Source organism: Dipodomys ordii, unplaced genomic scaffold (assembly GCF_000151885.1).
Source record: "Dipodomys ordii isolate 6190 unplaced genomic scaffold, Dord_2.0 Scaffold7, whole genome shotgun sequence".
NCBI lineage: Eukaryota > Metazoa > Chordata > Mammalia > Rodentia > Heteromyidae > Dipodomys > Dipodomys ordii.
In genome coordinates, this window is record NW_012267223.1 from 19,178,790 (window position 1) to 19,195,482 (window position 16,693).

General features: G+C 44.6%; 1 protein-coding gene across 2 annotated transcripts; it reads left to right on the forward strand.

Annotated features, from left to right (window-relative positions):
* Nucleotides 1-892: 892 nt before the first annotated feature.
* Cbx1 (chromobox homolog 1) lies at nucleotides 893-14,631 on the forward strand. Of its 2 annotated transcripts, XM_013038112.1 has the most exons (6): nucleotides 893-1,017; nucleotides 1,286-1,377; nucleotides 8,649-8,827; nucleotides 9,414-9,591; nucleotides 10,342-10,436; nucleotides 13,025-14,631. In XM_013038112.1, the coding sequence occupies exons 2-6, from the start codon at nucleotides 1,357-1,359 to the stop codon at nucleotides 13,167-13,169; spliced, it is 618 nt and encodes a 205-aa protein (XP_012893566.1). In that variant the 5' UTR covers nucleotides 893-1,017; nucleotides 1,286-1,356; the 3' UTR covers nucleotides 13,170-14,631. The 2 variants fall into 2 exon arrangements, with proteins under 2 accessions (XP_012893566.1, XP_012893567.1); XM_013038113.1 differs by lacking the exons at nucleotides 893-1,017; nucleotides 1,286-1,377 and adding an exon at nucleotides 1,697-1,893 and having other exon boundaries at nucleotides 8,651-8,827.
* Nucleotides 14,632-16,693: the final 2,062 nt, after the last annotated feature.

The window sequence follows — 16,693 nt, forward strand, 5'->3', positions numbered from 1 at the left end:
TCCGACTTTGTTCTTTTTGCTTATGTGGTGCTGAGGAATCGAACCCAGGGCCTCATGCATGCAAGGAAAGCGCTCTAACACTGAGCCATCTTCCCAGCCCCTACTTGTGACTTTAGAAATTTGATCTACCTAATGCATTTTCTGTGAGTATGAGTAATGTCAGAGTTAACATCTAAGTTACTCTTAGAAAAGAAACTTTAAGGGTCTGAATAACATAAAATATCACTATTCTTGGTGTGTGTGTGTGTGTACTAGAACTTAAACTCAAGGCCTTGCACTCTTCCTTGGCTTTTTTTTACTCAAGGGTATTGCTCTGGCATATGAGCTATGAGCTACACCTCCTTTTCTGGCTTTTTTTCTTTTTGTCAGTAGTGGGACTTGAACTCTGGGCCTAGGCCCTGTCCCTCAGCTCTTCAGATCAAGGAGAGGGCTCCATCACTAGAGCCACAGCACCACTTCCGGTTTTCTGGTGGTTTATTGGAGATAAGAGTCTCACGGACTTTCCTGCCCAGGCTGGCTTTGAACCCTGATCCTCAGGTCTCAGCCTCCTGAGTAGCTAGGATTACAGAGGTAAGCCACCAGCACCTGGCTCTTCTGGCTTTTTGATGGTTAAATGGATGTAAGAGTCTCTTGAATTTGTCTGCATCAGCTTGAAACAGCAATCCTCAGATCTTAGCCTCCAGAGTAGCTAGAATTACAGGTGTGAGCCACCTGAGCCTGGCTAGGGCTAGGTTTCTTACAAGGCAATTCTCCAAAGCTCTGAACAGTGCCAGGCTCAGCAAAATTTGCATAAATACAAATCAGGTAGAATACAGTGGACTAGTTATGCTTCCCCTCTCCCTCATTAGGGAGAGATTTTATTATTCAAACGAAGAAAGAAAACGGTCATCTTTTCTGGTGGAAAAATTTTATTCAGTTCTGGAATGGACAGGAAAAAGGGGAGTAAGGGAGGGTAATAAAACAAACCTGAGATGAAGAAATGATAGAGGAGAGTTGGATCAGCTTCATTTATTGGAGGTAACTCTTACTGACTTTCCTTCCTGGGCTGGCTTTGAACCTCCGGTCTCAGCCTTTTTAGTAGTTAGCCTTACCAGCGAGGAGTCCCCAGCGGCAGGCACAAGCGCGGTCTTTGTCTAATTCTGTGGGCGAAGGGGGGGATAAAGACTGGAGAATGGGTGCTCCAGGAGGTGAAAAGTGTCGGCACAAAAGCCACCCATTGACAAGGACAAAAGGAAAATTCAGGAACGCAGGCGCCGCCTAACAGAGGTATTTACCTTTTTTCAAGGTGGGCAGTGCCGGCCTCGAAGAGGAAGCAATCTCCCGCCGTGGAGGAGCCTCGGGTTCAAACTGACGGAGATGGACATTTACAGAGATTACCAGGTGTTGGAGGAGCAGACATTTGGTAGCTCTAAGTGAGGAACGTGTTGAGAAAATGTGCAGGACGTGAATCACAGACCTCCCAGAATAGAATGGTTTTCCCCAGACAAGATCACGGTCTAGTGATCTAGTCCGTGGGGCTCCAAAACAAGTCGCGGCGCCTTGGCAGTTTAAAGTCGAAAACTCCCTACAACCCCCGCAAAGTCTGCGTGTGCTGTGGGACGCGCGGGTCACCCTGGGATTTGTAGTCCCGGACGGGCTCTAAGTCCCATGATGCCGTGCGGCGGGTCGTCGCGCCTGCGCGGTGAGGGCGGCGGGCCGCGCAGAGTGAGAGGCTCTTTTGTTTGGCGGAGGGGAGGGCCGTCGGCCGGGCCTGCGGTACGCCTCTTCAGAGCGAGGGTCGACTGCGGACACCCAGCGTGTTGCTTTCTTGGGCACCACTTGCTCGTCCCATCCAGTACGACGCGCCAGTCGCGCGATACCGATTTCTCTCTGACACTTGGGCGCTGCTCTGAGGTGAAGAGCCCCTCCGGGCGGCGGGAGGGGGCGCGGCGCGACGCGGCGGCGGCGGCGGGAGCCCGGGGTGTGGGGCCGCGCGCGTTCTAGCGGTGGAGCCGGGAAGCGTGGAGCGCACCCGTGCGCGATGCCCAGACTTCCCTTCCCGCGCGGGCTTCTCCGCCTGGCGCCAAAGGCTTAGGCGGCAGCTGCGTGGTGGATGGAGAGGGCGGGGCGGTGGATTCGGAGCCGCTCGGTGTGGAGAGAGCACTTGGCGGGGTCTTCCGGGCCTGGGGAATGCGACCTGATACTGCCGGGGTTGGGGAACGAACCCGGAGACTGTGAGGGGACAGCCTGGATGCTTGGGGGTGCTTGGCGGGGGCCGATTGCTGCTAGATCGGGGGTTGTTAGGAAAGGTAACCTGAGGCTTTGGGGTCCCGACGAGGTTGGAGGAAGACTTTTTCTCTTGCTGGGTTAAGGAAGAAGAAACTTGGGAGAGGGGACTGGGCGGCCGGGGCGTGTCAGGGGGGAAAGAGTTCCGGTGAATATAAGTCGGGGAAGGGAGAAAGATCAGGTAGTTGAGTTTCCCGGAAACTTAGGATTACGAGGTCCCGAAGGTACTCTGGTAGTGTGAGAGGAAAAATAAAAAGGGGGGACAAAAAATCGCCTTTGGTTCGTGAAGTGTTTGGCGTAAGGAGATTCTAATAGCTGTGACGCCGGGCTTCGGTGTCCTCAGCTACTCTGGAGGCTGAAATGTGAGGATCGCGGTTGGAAGCCAGCAGGGGCAGGAAAGTCCTCGAGACTCCTACCTCCAAAGAAGCGCCTGGAAGCCGGAAGTGGAGCTGTGGGCTCAAAAGTGGTAGAGCGCTAACCTTTAACACAGAACCTCACACACAGCACCTAGGCCCTGAGTTGTAGTCCAGGACACACACACACACACACACACACACACACACACGGAAAAGGCTAAGCAAAAAATGAAATCCGCTTTGTTCCTTTTGTTGTTGTTGATTTTTCGTTTCGGTGAGATGAAAGTGTGCTGTCCAGGCTGCTCTCCAACTCCTGGACTCCAGCTACTCTCCCACCTTAGCCTCCTGAGAACTAGCACTACAGATTATACCTCTGTGCCAGGTTTCCAGGGTTTTGTTTTTGGGGTGTTTTGGTTTTTGTTTTACTACCTTCATTCACTCCGTGGCCAAGTGCAACTATTGCTTCAGTTCAAAACGAGTTTCGTGTTCACGATTAGGATCGTTACTGGTTTCATAAAAGGTGGTGGCATTATAAAAATGCATAGATGACTTAACAGTTAAGTTTAGGGGCTGGGAAGGTGGCTCAGTGGTAGAGCGCTTGCCTTGCATGCATGAGGCCTGGGTTCGATTCCTCAGCACCACATAAGCAAAAAGAAAAAAGCGGGAAGTGGCACTGTGGCTCAAGTGGTAGAGCTAGTACTAGCCTTGAGCTGAAGAGCTGAGGGACAGCGCCCAGGCCTAGAGTTCAGGCCCCATGACCGGATCCCCCCCCCCAAAAAAAAAAAAGAAAAAAAAATAACTTTATGAGATAAAATTTTTCTTGTATGTTTGTTTTCAAGGTAACCTTATTAAAAAATGAATAGGAAGTGAGCAATCCATTTTCAATGCTTCAGGAGAAAATTTATATAAAGATGAGTTATAATGGAATGTCTAGCATCTCAAAATTGTATTAAGAATTCATTCAGGCCCATACACTGGTGGCTCACACCTGTAATCTGAGGATGCCAGTCCTGGACTTGAACTCAGGGACAGGGTACTGTCCTTAAGCTTTGGTGCTCAAGGCTAGCACTCTACCACTTGAGCCACAGTTTCACTTCTGGCTTTTTAGTGATTAATTGGAGGTAAGAGTCTCATGCATTTTCCTGCCCTGCTGGTTTCAGACTCAGCTTCCTGAGTAGCTAGGATTATAGGTCTGACCCACTGGCTCTCAGCCCATGTGACTCTTACCTCCAGTTAACCAACAACAACAAAAAGCTCAGGATACAGGCCCTGAGTTCAAGCCCAGGACACACATACACACGGTGCATTTAGACAGTTTGTCTAAGATCTGTGATGTTTGGCAGGGTATGGCTATTACCCTGATGTGTTTGCCTTAACCTCATTTTAAAATGTATTTGCCTAGATATTAAGCATAGAAAAGGTTTGCAACCTTCTGTTATTTTAGGCCTCATGAATATTTGTTCACACACACACATGTATTACTGGGGGTTGAACTCAAGGCCTTAAACATCTGAAGACCTAATTTCTGTTTTTAAAGTATCTTAGCCTGGGGATATAGCTCAGTAGAGCACTTGCCTACTAAGCACAAAGCCCTGGGTTCAGCCTCTGGTACCCCAAAACAGAAACTCAGTTCTGTATGTGTGTGCTGATGTGCTGGTACTGGGTTTAAACTCAGAGCCCCATGCTCTTGCTTAGCTTTGTCCTTCAAGACTGACATACTGCTGGCTCTATCACATGAGACACACACCTTCATTTCTTGCCCCTGCCCTTGAAACATGATCCTTGTGTCTCAGGCTCCTAGAGAACATGTGTGAACTACCTGATGTGTGTGTGCACCCATGTACAGGTAGCTGCCTGCCTGCCTGCCTGTACTTATAGCTTGAACTGAGGGCCTGCGTGCTGTCTTCTAGCTTTGTCACTCAAGGCTGGTGCTCTACCACTTGAATCATACCTTCACTTCCAGCTTTTTGCTGGTTCATTGGGGATAAGAATCTCTGTTTCGTGTACCCTGGTTGGCTTTGAACCATGATCATCAGATCTCATTCTTCTCAGTACCCAGGACTTAGATGTGAACCACCAGCTTGCAGCTTGGTGTTTTTGTTGGTTTTTTTTTTTTTGTCGGTCATGGGGCTTGAACTCTGGGCCTGGGCGCTGTCCCTCAGCTCTTCAGCTCAAGGCGAGTGCTCTACCACTTGAGCTACAGCGCCACTTCCTTGGTGTTTGTTTTTAAGCAAGATCGAGCTTTATGGCACAGATTGGCCTGGTACTCTAGATTCTCCTGCCTGTGCTTCCCAAGTGCCGAGATCACAGGTGTGTACTAACATACCTGGCTCTAGTCATTTTTATTTCACCTTAAACCTTAAGAGATTTACTTTAAGGCATCACTGTGTTCTGAGATTTCCCAAATTCCTGTGGCCTCTCAACTCAAAGCTATACAGTTTCATTCTCTCAACAGATTAGACTAATTTCTGAATACATCACAAATAAACTCAAACTGTATTCACATACCAGTATTCTATCCTCAGAACCTCTGGAATTCAGAAGCATGGATTCACCTGCACTGGTGTCTCACCCCTATAATCCTAGCATCTCATGAGGCTGAGATCTGAGGATCACAGTTCAAAGCTAGCCCTGGCCGGAAAGTCCATAATATTCTTATCTCCAATCAACCACCAGAAAAATGGAAGTGGAGCTGTGGCTCCAAGTATTGGCACTCTAACCTTAAGAGCTCAGGGACAGTGGCCAGGCCAAGTTCAAGCCCTATGACCAACAATAAGCACAGGGGGGGCTGGGAAAGTGGCTCAGTGGTAGAGTGCTTGCCTTGCATGCATGAGGCCCTGAGTTTGATTCCACAGCATCACATAAGAAAAAAAAGCTGGAAGTGGTGCTGTGGCTTAAGTAGCGCTTAGCCTTGAGCTGAAGATCTGAGGGACAGCACCCAAGCATTGTTCAGGCCCACGATCGACAAAAAAAGAAAAATTTACCTTAATCTCTTTCCTATTCCAGCCCAAACTTGTTTATAATGGTGCTTTATTTGCTTATTTATTATTATTGGTCTTGTCAGTTGTGGGGCTTGAAACTCAGGGCCTAGGCACTGTCCCGGAACTTTTTTAACCCAAAGATAGCGTTCTACCACTTTGAGCCACAGTTGTACTCTGGTTTATAAATAGTTAATTGGAGATGAGTTTCACAGACTTTCCTGCCCAGGGTGGCTTCAAACCTAACTGTGTGGTCTTAAGTGACTATTTAAATCTAGTATCTGGGGCAGAGAGAACAAATGAATGTTTCTCAAACGATAATTTTGTTTGTTTTGGTCAGTCATGGGGCTTGAACTCAGGGCTTGGAGGCTGTCCAGATTACCCTTTAAATAGCCAGCAAAAAACGACTGAAGGTATGGTTCAAATAGTAGTAGAGCATAGGCTAACAAGCTCGAGGCTACCTTCAAACCCCTGTACTGTGTTGTGTCCCCACACACACCCAGAAAAAGAAAGTTTGCCCAAATAATACAGAGATCCTATAGAAATTAACAGTACAAAAAAGCTGGTTGCTGGTGGCTCATGCTTGTAATCCTAGCTAGTCAGGAGGCTAAGATCTGAGGACCACAGTGAAGCCAACCTAAGCAGAAAAGGCTGTGAGACTCTTTATCTCCAATTAACCACCATAAGACGAGAAGTGGCACTATGGCTCAAGTGGTAGGTTGCTCTCCTGAGCTGAAGAGCTCAGGGACAGTGCCCAGGCCCAGAGTTCAAGCCCCAAGACCAACAACAACAACAAAAAAGACACCAGAAAACAAGTAGAAAAGTAACTACACACCAGAAAAGGCTAAAAATTAAGCAGACTGAGTTAGGAAAAGCCAAAGATATACAAGCCAGTTTATGTCCCAGCACTCCCGAAAGGTCACTAGTTCCAGTAGAGATGTGGGTAGGATTTAAAAGGCAAGGATTAAATGGAAAATTGAAAAATAACTCAGTTCCAATAACTTCTATTATGGCATATTGTTATGATTGCCACATTCTGTACTTTTCTATCGTACCTAATTTATAAACTAAACTATCATATGTGTACATAGCTTATATATACATACATATATATAAAATTCAGAGAGGTGGTGTTTATTTCTTTCTCTTTTTTGCCTGAGGCCCAGTCTTGAACTGGATATCTGTTGCTTGCTTTGGCTCATTGACTGGTGCTCTATGACCTGATCCATGCCTCCAACCCAGAGAGATTATATTTATAAAACTACTTTTCCCAAGAATAATGGGAATGCCAGTTTTACCCCCAAATTGGTATTGTTGTAAACTAATAAAGAATAGTAGCATCTTTTTCCTTGCTTTAGGTTATCTGCCATATTCTTACATCTTCCTGGACACCTGTGATCCATCCATTTCTATACTTCATTGCCTGTGGGTTTTATTTTTTATTGATATCTTGCAGCACTATCTACTCACACAAATGGGTAATTAATAAGGCTTTAAGAAGTTAAGAGTTGGGCTGAGAGTGTGGCTTAGTGGTAGAGTGCTTGCCAAGCATGCTTGAAACCCTGGGTTCAATTCCTCAGTAACCACATACATAGAAAAAGACAAAAGTGATGCTGTGGCTCAAGTGGTAGAGTGCTAGCCGTGTGCTGAAGAGCTGAGGGACAGCACCCAGGCCCAGAAGTTCAGGCCCCACGATGGGCAAAAAAGGAAAAAATTTATAGAGCTGGAGGAGTGGCTCAAGTAGTAGAGTGCCGACCTCACAAGCATGAGGCCCTGACGTCAAACTCCAGTACTACTCTTCCAGAAGAACTAGAGCTATAGAAAACTAAACTTTTATTTATGGTGTTAGCTACTAGGGACTGAAGCAAGTGTCTCATACATTCTAGGGAAGTGTTCTGCCACTGAGCTACAGCCCAGTGGTATACTTAGAACCTAGAGCTGGCTAGCTTGCTTGCTTGGCAATTACTTTACCACTTGAGTCACACCTTTAGTCCTGCTTTTTTTACTGCTTATTTTTGGAGAACAGTCTTGTAGATGTTTCTGCCCAGATTGGCCTCAAAACATGATGCTCTGGAACTCAGCCTGGCACAAGCCACCAACTAAGATTACAGGCATGAGCTACCAGTACATGGCTCTGATAACTTCTTTTTTTTAAATAAACTCAGATTCTTTTGGTTATAGCAACCTCTATTCCTCACTTTTTCCCAAATTATTGCAGTATTCCAATTTAGAGGGTTTTGTGGTCATTTTAATTGGGTGTGGGTGTGTGTGTGTCTTGGGCTTGAACTCTAGACATCCTGCTCTCATTTGGCTCTTTTGCTCATAGCCAGCACTCTACTATATCTGTACTTTCAGCTTTTTGATGGTTAGTTGATGGTAAGAATTCCTGAGATTTGTCTGCCCTTGCTGACTTTGAACTTCAGTCCGCAGATCCCAGCCTCCTAAGCAACTAAGATTCTAAGTATGAGCCATTGGAACCTGGCTTTTTTATTAGTATATATTATTTATGTAAAGGGGCTTCATTATGATATTTCCAAACACTCATGTAATGTACTTTGTTTGAATTTACTTACTTTGTCCCCCCCCCCCCACCTTTTTTTGGCAATACTGAGGCTTGAACTCAGCCTCATGCTTGGTAGGCAGGCACACTGTCACTGAACCACCCCTCTAACCCTTTTTTCTGATGGTTATTTTTGACATAGGGTCTCACTTCCTGCGTGGATGTGTACATGGGCTTATCTGCCTATTTTAGGCTTCCCATTGTAGTTTAGATAACAGTCATGCCCCTCTTTATCTAGCTATAGGTTGAAAAGAGTCTGTTAAGCTTTTCTGGTTCAATGGGGCCTCAGACTGCAATCTTCCCAATCTCAACCTCCCGAGTACCTAGCATTACAAGTGTGAACCACTAGCACCTGGCTCCCTCTCTTTAAGACAACTTACATAGGCTATCTTCATTATTCTGTTTTCATAAATGCATATCAAGTTCTTGAGTCATGTTTAGCTTTTCCTTTCACCCCCTGATGCCCTTTGTAATGCTTTTTATCATTTTAGCGGCGTCACCCTTTACACCAGAAAGCTGGCGGGCACTATGGGAAAAAAGCAAAACAAGAAGAAAGTGGAGGAGGTACTAGAAGAGGAGGAAGAGGAATATGTGGTGGAAAAAGTTCTTGACCGTCGAGTTGTAAAGGGCAAAGTGGAATACCTTCTAAAGTGGAAGGGTTTCTCAGAGTAAGTTTCATTAAGTCACTATCTGGAATCTTTTTTTTTTTTTTTTTTGGCCAGTCCTGGGGCTTGAACTCAGGGCCTGGGCACTGTCCCTGAGCTTCTTTTACTCAAGGCTAGCACTCTACCACTTCTGCCACAGTACCACTTCCAGCTTTTTCTGTGCATGTGGTACTGAGGAATTGAACCCAGGGCTTCATGCATGGTAGGCAAGCACTCTACCACTAAGCCATATTCCCAGCCCCCACACCTTATAACGTGCTGCCTCAGTTCTGATGGATAGTTGGACACCGTCTGGCCTCCACGTCTTTATAGTCTGATAAGGAGGGGGTCTGCATGCACAGTGTTACAATGCTGGATGCTAGTGATTCTGAGGAACAAGGTGTGTGTTTGTGTGTGTAGACCAGTATATGTTTGCAAAGAAAAGTGATCTTTCCTTGAAAGAGGCAAGTTTCTAAGTTTTCCATATGTAATAAATTTCAACCTTCCCAAGTTCTTGGTCTTAGACAAGAATCTAGCTATTCATTATTAACTCCTCCTGTCTTCCTGTGCTCCCGCTAAGTGCGTGACTTGCTGTGCCTTCTGGTTTCAGTGAGGACAATACATGGGAGCCAGAAGAGAACCTGGATTGTCCCGACCTCATTGCTGAGTTTCTACAGTCACAGAAAACGGCACATGAGACAGACAAATCAGAGGGGGGCAAGCGTAAAGCTGATTCTGATTCTGAAGATAAGGGAGAGGAAAGCAAACCAAAGAAGAAGAAAGAAGAGGTAAGACGAAATATTTTCACTAGCCCAGAATTCATGTCTTGTTGAGCACAAGGCCAAGCCTTTTAAGCAACTTCCGTCCGCCTCCTCTTGAATTTCTGCGGCCATCTGTTAGTCCTTCTGAATTCTGAGATAAGCTGATGGTAAAAGGATTTGGAGGCTTACTACTCTTGTGAAAGCCCCAGAATCTATTTTTTGTCCATGGTATAAGACTCATACTGTGCAACACTCATTGGAGTCAGACATATATAGAAAGTGTCATTTTGTGTAAATAGCATTCAGTGTTTTTCAGTTAAGAATTATTATAGTACTGCTCGGGAGGCAGAGATCTGAGGATCTTATTTTGGAGTTAGCCCCAGGCATAAGAATCCCAGAGATGCTTATTTCTAATTAACCAACAGATCTGAGTTCAAGACCCAGTACTAGCATTAAAAAAAAACCCACAGGTGGCTCTTTGTGACTTATTCAATACCTTAATTTGTCTTTTGAGGATGAAGAAACAGTTGTAAACATTTATTTTACTTGGGATGTGTGTTCCTTCTCGCGTATGGGAGGACTTCATGCGCTTCAGACCTTGATGGAATGAATACTCGCTCCAAAGGATTCTAAAAGGCCTGGTGTTTGAAGTCAACATGTTAGTAAAATACTGACAAAAAGAGCTTGAGATTACTTTAATCAGATGCACAGGACTAACTTCATTCTGGGTAACAATCCCATAGAGATAAAACTGTTCTGCTCATCTGGTTTTTACAGTCAGAAAAGCCACGAGGCTTTGCCCGGGGTTTGGAGCCGGAGCGGATTATTGGAGCTACAGACTCCAGCGGAGAGCTCATGTTCCTGATGAAATGGTGAGTCTGCCAGTGGCTCTGTGTGGTTTTTTCCTTCTTCCCATCTGTTCCATGCCAGAGGAAAAGAGCTGGATCTTCGAAATTCCAGTCGCCCAGGTGTGAAATCTTTAAGATGGCATAGTCCTTCGATAGTGACCCTCAGCCTGACTGCCAACCTGGACTCATGAGTTACAGGTAGGGGCACTTAGGATTCTCAGATCTTTGCCCTTTTTGGTTTTGGTTTTGGTTTTTGTCTTTTTAGGAGGTGGGAAAAAAATCTAGAGTGAAAATGGTATGGGGAAGAGTCACATTTCAGTCTGAAAGTAAAGGGGAAAAAAAAAAAAACACTTGAAATGTGATTGGTCTGACCTTCCCTTCTGCCACCTCCTTAATAGAGATCTGGCTGACCATAGGATCCAGATATTCAGTTAAAGGTTCAGATTAAGAGAGGATTTGTAATACTTCCTTTGTAGATTCAGAATCAGCCAGCAGGGGTCAGCAAGGCCCCTTCACTATTATTGAGCATAAAGTAAACCTACTTTTTTTTCCATGATACTCAGGATAGTAGTACAGGCAGGTGTCACAAACCAAAAGAAATGTGTAACATAATTGTATGTGCAATACATTTCTGTGACTGGAAGCACAGCGGGTATGTTTATACCACTATCACCACAACATGAGTGATTGTACCGCCATGTCACTAGAGTGGTAGCTTTTCAGCTCCATTGTAATCCTTTGAGGTCACCGTCAAACATTGCTATGTTGCCCATGACAGCACTCTTAACTTTAATGAAGACAGTTCTTGTGGAACCTTAAGACTTATAATTAACTTAAAATTCTCTATAACTTCCTTATTCTCTGCCCAAAAAGAACTTTTTCTTGGGAATTGAAAATGCTTTTGCTGTAGGGCACCAGTGGCTCATGTCGGTAATCCTAGCTACTCAGGAGGCTGAGATCTGAGGATCACAGTTCAAAGCCAGCCCAGGCAGGAAAGTCCATGAGACTTATCTTCAACTGCTGGAAGTGGCGCTGTAGCTCAAGTGGTAGACCTCTCGCCTTGAGCTGAAAGCACCCAGGCCCAGGGTTCAAGCCCTACGACCAACAAAAAAAATAAAATGCTTTTGCCAAACTTTTTCTCCAAAATGGGCCTCCACCAGTGTCCTTAAAATATAAAGCTCTAACTTTAAACTTCATAGTAGGATTTACTAAGTACAGCTAATGTGCACTTCCTCTATTTGTAACCACTTTGAGTTACAGTGGTATCTTTTTATTGCTGTACTTAACATTTCATTAGCTAGGCACTGGTGGCTCATGCCTGTGACTGGAGGATCCTGCTTTGAGGCCAGCCTAGGGAGAAAAGTAAGATTGTATTCTTTCCTTTGGTTAACTACCACAAGTTAGACAGGATTTTGATTATAAAAACCAAGTCTTCCATTTTTTTCTCTTTTATTTTTTCTGATACTGGGGTTTGCACTCAGAGCTTCAAACTTAGCAAGCAGACACTTTGCCCCCCAGCCCGTTTTTTTCCTGAGGATAATCTTGTACACTCCACCTACCTATGGCCTCTCCTATAGCTGGGATTGCAGGCACATACCATTTCAGACTAATTGGTTGATTTGGCGTCTCAGTAACTTGACTTAGGTTGGCCTGAAGCTACATAATCCTGAACTTCGCCTCCTGAGAGTAGCTGGGAGTAGAAGAGACATGTATGGCCATGTCTGGCCCATTAAAAAATGATTTCTCTGTGTCTGGAAGAAGAGTTCAATGGTAGAGCATTTGTCTAGCATATACAAAACTCTAGATTCCATCACATACACACATAATAAAAGTATTTTGTTTTGTTTCCTGGAGAGTAGAGATACCTGATTGTTTCTGAAAGTAGTAAATATTCCTCTCAGCATGCCTCAGATTACTCAGACTGATACAGTCCACAGTCCATTTTCCTCCCTTTCTCTTGGTTTGCTTGCTCACAAAAACAACTTTACCAGCTTTATTCTACAGTTCCCTTTACGATTCTGGAGATTTGGGGTGGTACCTTGTTGGTGATATATCTGCTGCCTGTCCTATATTAATGCTTCCATCCAAGATACCCCCCAATGATCCTAGGGTTTTACTCCTGGTTCCCTTAGAATGTATGGCTTTCAGATTTTGAGAACATTTTAATTGGGGAAATATATAGAGAATTATGGAACAACCATCTTCTAATCTCCTCATTGAAGAACCATTTCAAAATATGGAAATTGTGTGAAGATGACATTTGATAGTGTCAAACAGCATAATTTTGAGTAACCAAGAAAGTGCAGATCGATATTGAGCCCTACAAAGTACAGGTGGCTCTGTGAACAGTCGGCTGGAATGCTGCTTTTGGAAGAGTGGGTGCTCCTCTTCTTGGGATTCTAGAGAATCGAGTTTTTTTGGTTTTGCCTTTCTGAGAATCCACTGAATTTTTCTACAAGGGAGGATTTCTGAGGATGTCACTTGTCTGAAAACTGGCAGTAAATGCCACATGGGCCATGTTTTCACCATTCCCTAGCTTGTTTCTTGGGTGCTCCAAGTTAAAAGCAGCAGCAGCAGCAGCTCTCAAAGTCTCTCTGTGCTTTATTCTGCAGGAAAAACTCTGATGAGGCTGATCTAGTCCCTGCCAAGGAAGCTAATGTCAAGTGCCCACAGGTTGTCATATCCTTCTATGAGGAAAGGTTGACGTGGCATTCCTACCCCTCAGAGGATGACGACAAAAAAGACGACAAGAATTAACTCTCCAGAGTAGCAGCCCCTGTCACCTCTGACTGTGGGTTGGAAATGGGGAGGAAGGAGTTCTCCTTGTCTTGACACCATAAGGTGGCTTGAGAAGATGTCCTTTGAAGAGCCAGTATCGTTTCTATGCCCTGCAGCAGCCCAAGTGCTTTAAAGCCGTTCCACGCTCTATAGTTTGCACACCCATCCCAGTGGAGGGGGAAGGGTTAAGTGTTTCAAGGCAACCCACTCTGCATTTTGCTGAGAAAGGCAAAGGGCCTTCTATGAAGGACAGGACTTGCAGAAGTGGGTGTGTGGGAGAGCAAAAAGATACTGTTGATCTTCAAAGAGCATCTCCACAACCCACAGCCTTCTTCCCAATAGTGTTAACTGCATTTTTACAGCGTAGCATGTGTGTAGTTTTGGCTATTACTGGTGTATTGTTTGGGGTTGGGAGGGGTGGGCTGGGAGGAGGGGAGGCGAAGATAGGATCATTTGGATTTAAATTTGGGGCTTGATTGGGGAACCGGTGAAACAATGGAGAGAACACCGAATGATTTGGTTCCATGTTCAGAATATTTTACCTTTTCAAAAAAAAAATAACATAGACACCATAAATAGGGGCTGTGTAGAGACTGCTGAAAAGCTGTGAATGAGATGTTCCCTGACTCGGCTTCATGCTGCCTATGAGGCTAAGCCAGTTCCTAAATTACCAAAGCTGCCACTGTGGAGAGGGCAACAAATTGAGGCTGGGGGGGGGGGCGCAAGGGGGGGTCCTTTATTGGAGAGTATACACAGGCAGACCATTCTGTCTTCAAGGTGCTAAATCTTGAAATTAGAAAAGGATCCCTCTTTTTTTTTTTTTCTTCCAATTATGTTTTCAATTTGTCCACTTAAGCCACTGGCTTGAATTGTTTGGGGAGGGCTGAGGGATTGTAGGAGATAGAAGAGCTTCATGCTCTTACAGTAAAGCCTTGTGATCTGTTTTTTGATCTTTGAACTCTGAGACCATTAGTGTCAGGGTTCAGTCACAGCACAAATTCATTGAGTCGCTCCAAGGGTTAATTATTCCAAAAGCTCTGGTCTCAGGAGATTAACCTTTCATACTAGGGCAGTGCTTTCCTCAAAAAGTACAAAAAAAAAAAAGTACAAAACAATTGTAAGATTTAACAGCTACCCAAAAGTATCCTTTTGTCTTTTTTTTTGGTGTCCCCCTTCCCCCCCACTGAGACAAGGTCTTGATATATAACTTAGGCTGGCCTTGAACTCTCAATCCTCCTGCCTCAGCCTTCCAAATGCTGGGATTATAGGCATATACCACCATGTCCAGCTAAAATTACTCTATGGATTCTTGACATTAAGACCTACATCTACATTGTAAAATCTTTTTAGGCATGTGTTAGACATCTGTGAAACTTTTGTTTAACTGTACACTTCATACCATACTGTCAGTTTTTGTCTTAATAAAACTATAGATTTATAATCCCGGGTTTCTTGTCTTTTTTTTTTTTTTTTTAATAGTATGTTGCTATGTTGTCTGGGCTGGCTTGAAATTTTGATCCTCCTGTCTCAGCCTCCTCAGGACTGGGGTTAAAAAAATACAAATAGGCACAACACATCTTAAGTAAGCTTTGGGAAATGTTCAGAGAACATTTCTTCAGGCAGTGCAAAAATGTGTTTATTGGATATCTTCCATGAAATTACAGAATACTGTAAACCTCTGGCCCAGGAGTTGCATATGAATTATTTACTACCTTAGTTACTATTAGGAAAGGAGAGCTGATTAATATAGACGAAGTGTCAATACTCAGGCTGGAAAGGTGGCTCAGTGGTAGAGTGCTTGCCTTGCATGCATGAGGCCCTGGGTTCAATTCTTCAGCACCACATAAGCAAAAAGAAAAAAAGCCGGAAGTGGTGTTGTGGCTCCAGTGCTAAAGCGCTAGCCTTGAGTTGAGGGACAGCGCCCAGGCCCAGAGTTCAGGCCCCACAACTGACCAAAAAAAAAACAAAAGTGAAGTGTCAGATACTGATAGAGCCAATCAAAATCTTGCTCCTCCAGTCTTTAGTTGGATTTCGGCAGGTACCTGGGGCTTGAACCCAGAGCTTCCACACACACCACTGATGTTCTACCACTTGAACCATGCCTCCAAAACCCGTTTTTTGCTGGTTAATTGGAGAATGGGTCGAGCTTGGGCAGGCTTAGAGCCCTGCTGGCTTCAGATACTGCTCCTCTGGCCCTCAACCTCCTAAATAGCTAGGATTTTAGGGTTGAACAACTTGCTGCTATGGCCTCCCAAGATTGAGATTACAAGTGTGTACCACTACCAGGTACAATACAGGTTTTTAATAACCTTATTTAAATCCTTAGTTTCAAATATTCCAGAAAAATTCTGTGGTCGGATTCAGTTCAATTTTTTTTTTTTTGTCAGTTGTGGGCTTGAACTCTGGGCCTGGGCGCTGTCCTTCAGCTCTTCAACTTAAGGCTATAGCACTCTACCACTTGAGCCACAAAACTACCTCCAGTTTTCTAATGGTTAATTGGAGGTAAGAGCCTCATGGACACTTTGAACTGTGATCCTCAGATCTCAGCCTCCTGAGTAGCTAGGATTACAGGCATGAGCCACCGGCACCCGGCATTTCAGTGTCTTTGATCCTTTGGTATTTGTCTGTAGCCTAGCACATCTTTATGGTCCATGATCCATGGCATTGGAATATGAATTACAAGGCAATTCCCTTACAGTAAAGGAAGGAGGGGGTGCAAAATGGTAAGATTAGATTACTACTGCAAAATAATTTGGGATAGAATTTGTGTGTATTGATGCTTGAATTGGGGCCTCATGTGCTCACTCTGCTTGTGCCATGCACAACTGGTGCTGTATCAATTGAGACGCCTCCACTAGCAGATTTTTACTGTTTAGAGCTTAGAGTCAGTTTTGTCTGCCCACAGTGGCTTTGAACCTTGATCTCAGATTTAAGCCTGAGTAGCTAGGATTACAGGCATGAATACCTGACAGGGGTGCTTGGCAAGAACTAGAATTCTGAAACCCAGATCTGGTTCTCTCTACAATACCTCCAGATTACTGAACTGTGGAGGCAGGAATATCTGTGCACATTAGGCTTTTCCATAAGTCTTCATTTAAAACTTAAGATTGCTAGGATAGGAAATGGAGGTGCAGTTCGAGTGGTAGAGCTAAGTGAAAAAAATCCAAGGGAGAGCTCCTGGTCCTGGTTTCAAGGCCCAGTACCAACATCCCACCCCCACCCCCAAAAAAAGACTGAGCAGAACTATGTCCAAGCTCACGGCCCCCTAAAATCTGAATGAAATGTAATCAGTTTAAAGGGTGCTTTTTAAGAAATGATCATTGGGCTATTTTAAACTCACCTAGAAAGTATAGCCTCACAAGTAGGCTGTAGGTATGGTATATATGTGCATGCAATCCATCAACTGAAATGCAGTTGTTGCATGGAACATAATTGTGCAAATACCACCAACAGGCCAGCATTCACCTTGTAAAAGTCTTGGCATTTGGTTTAGGGAACATGTG

Excerpts from the sequence above, each read along its gene's own strand:
- Cbx1 (XM_013038112.1), top strand. The coding sequence starts at position 1,357 with ATGGACATTTACAGAGATTAC. Across the intron at positions 8,828-9,413 it reads AAGTGGAAGGGTTTCTCAGA|TGAGGACAATACATGGGAGC; the intron begins GTAAGTTTCATT and ends TTCTGGTTTCAG. Across the intron at positions 10,437-13,024 it reads CTCATGTTCCTGATGAAATG|GAAAAACTCTGATGAGGCTG; the intron begins GTGAGTCTGCCA and ends TTTATTCTGCAG.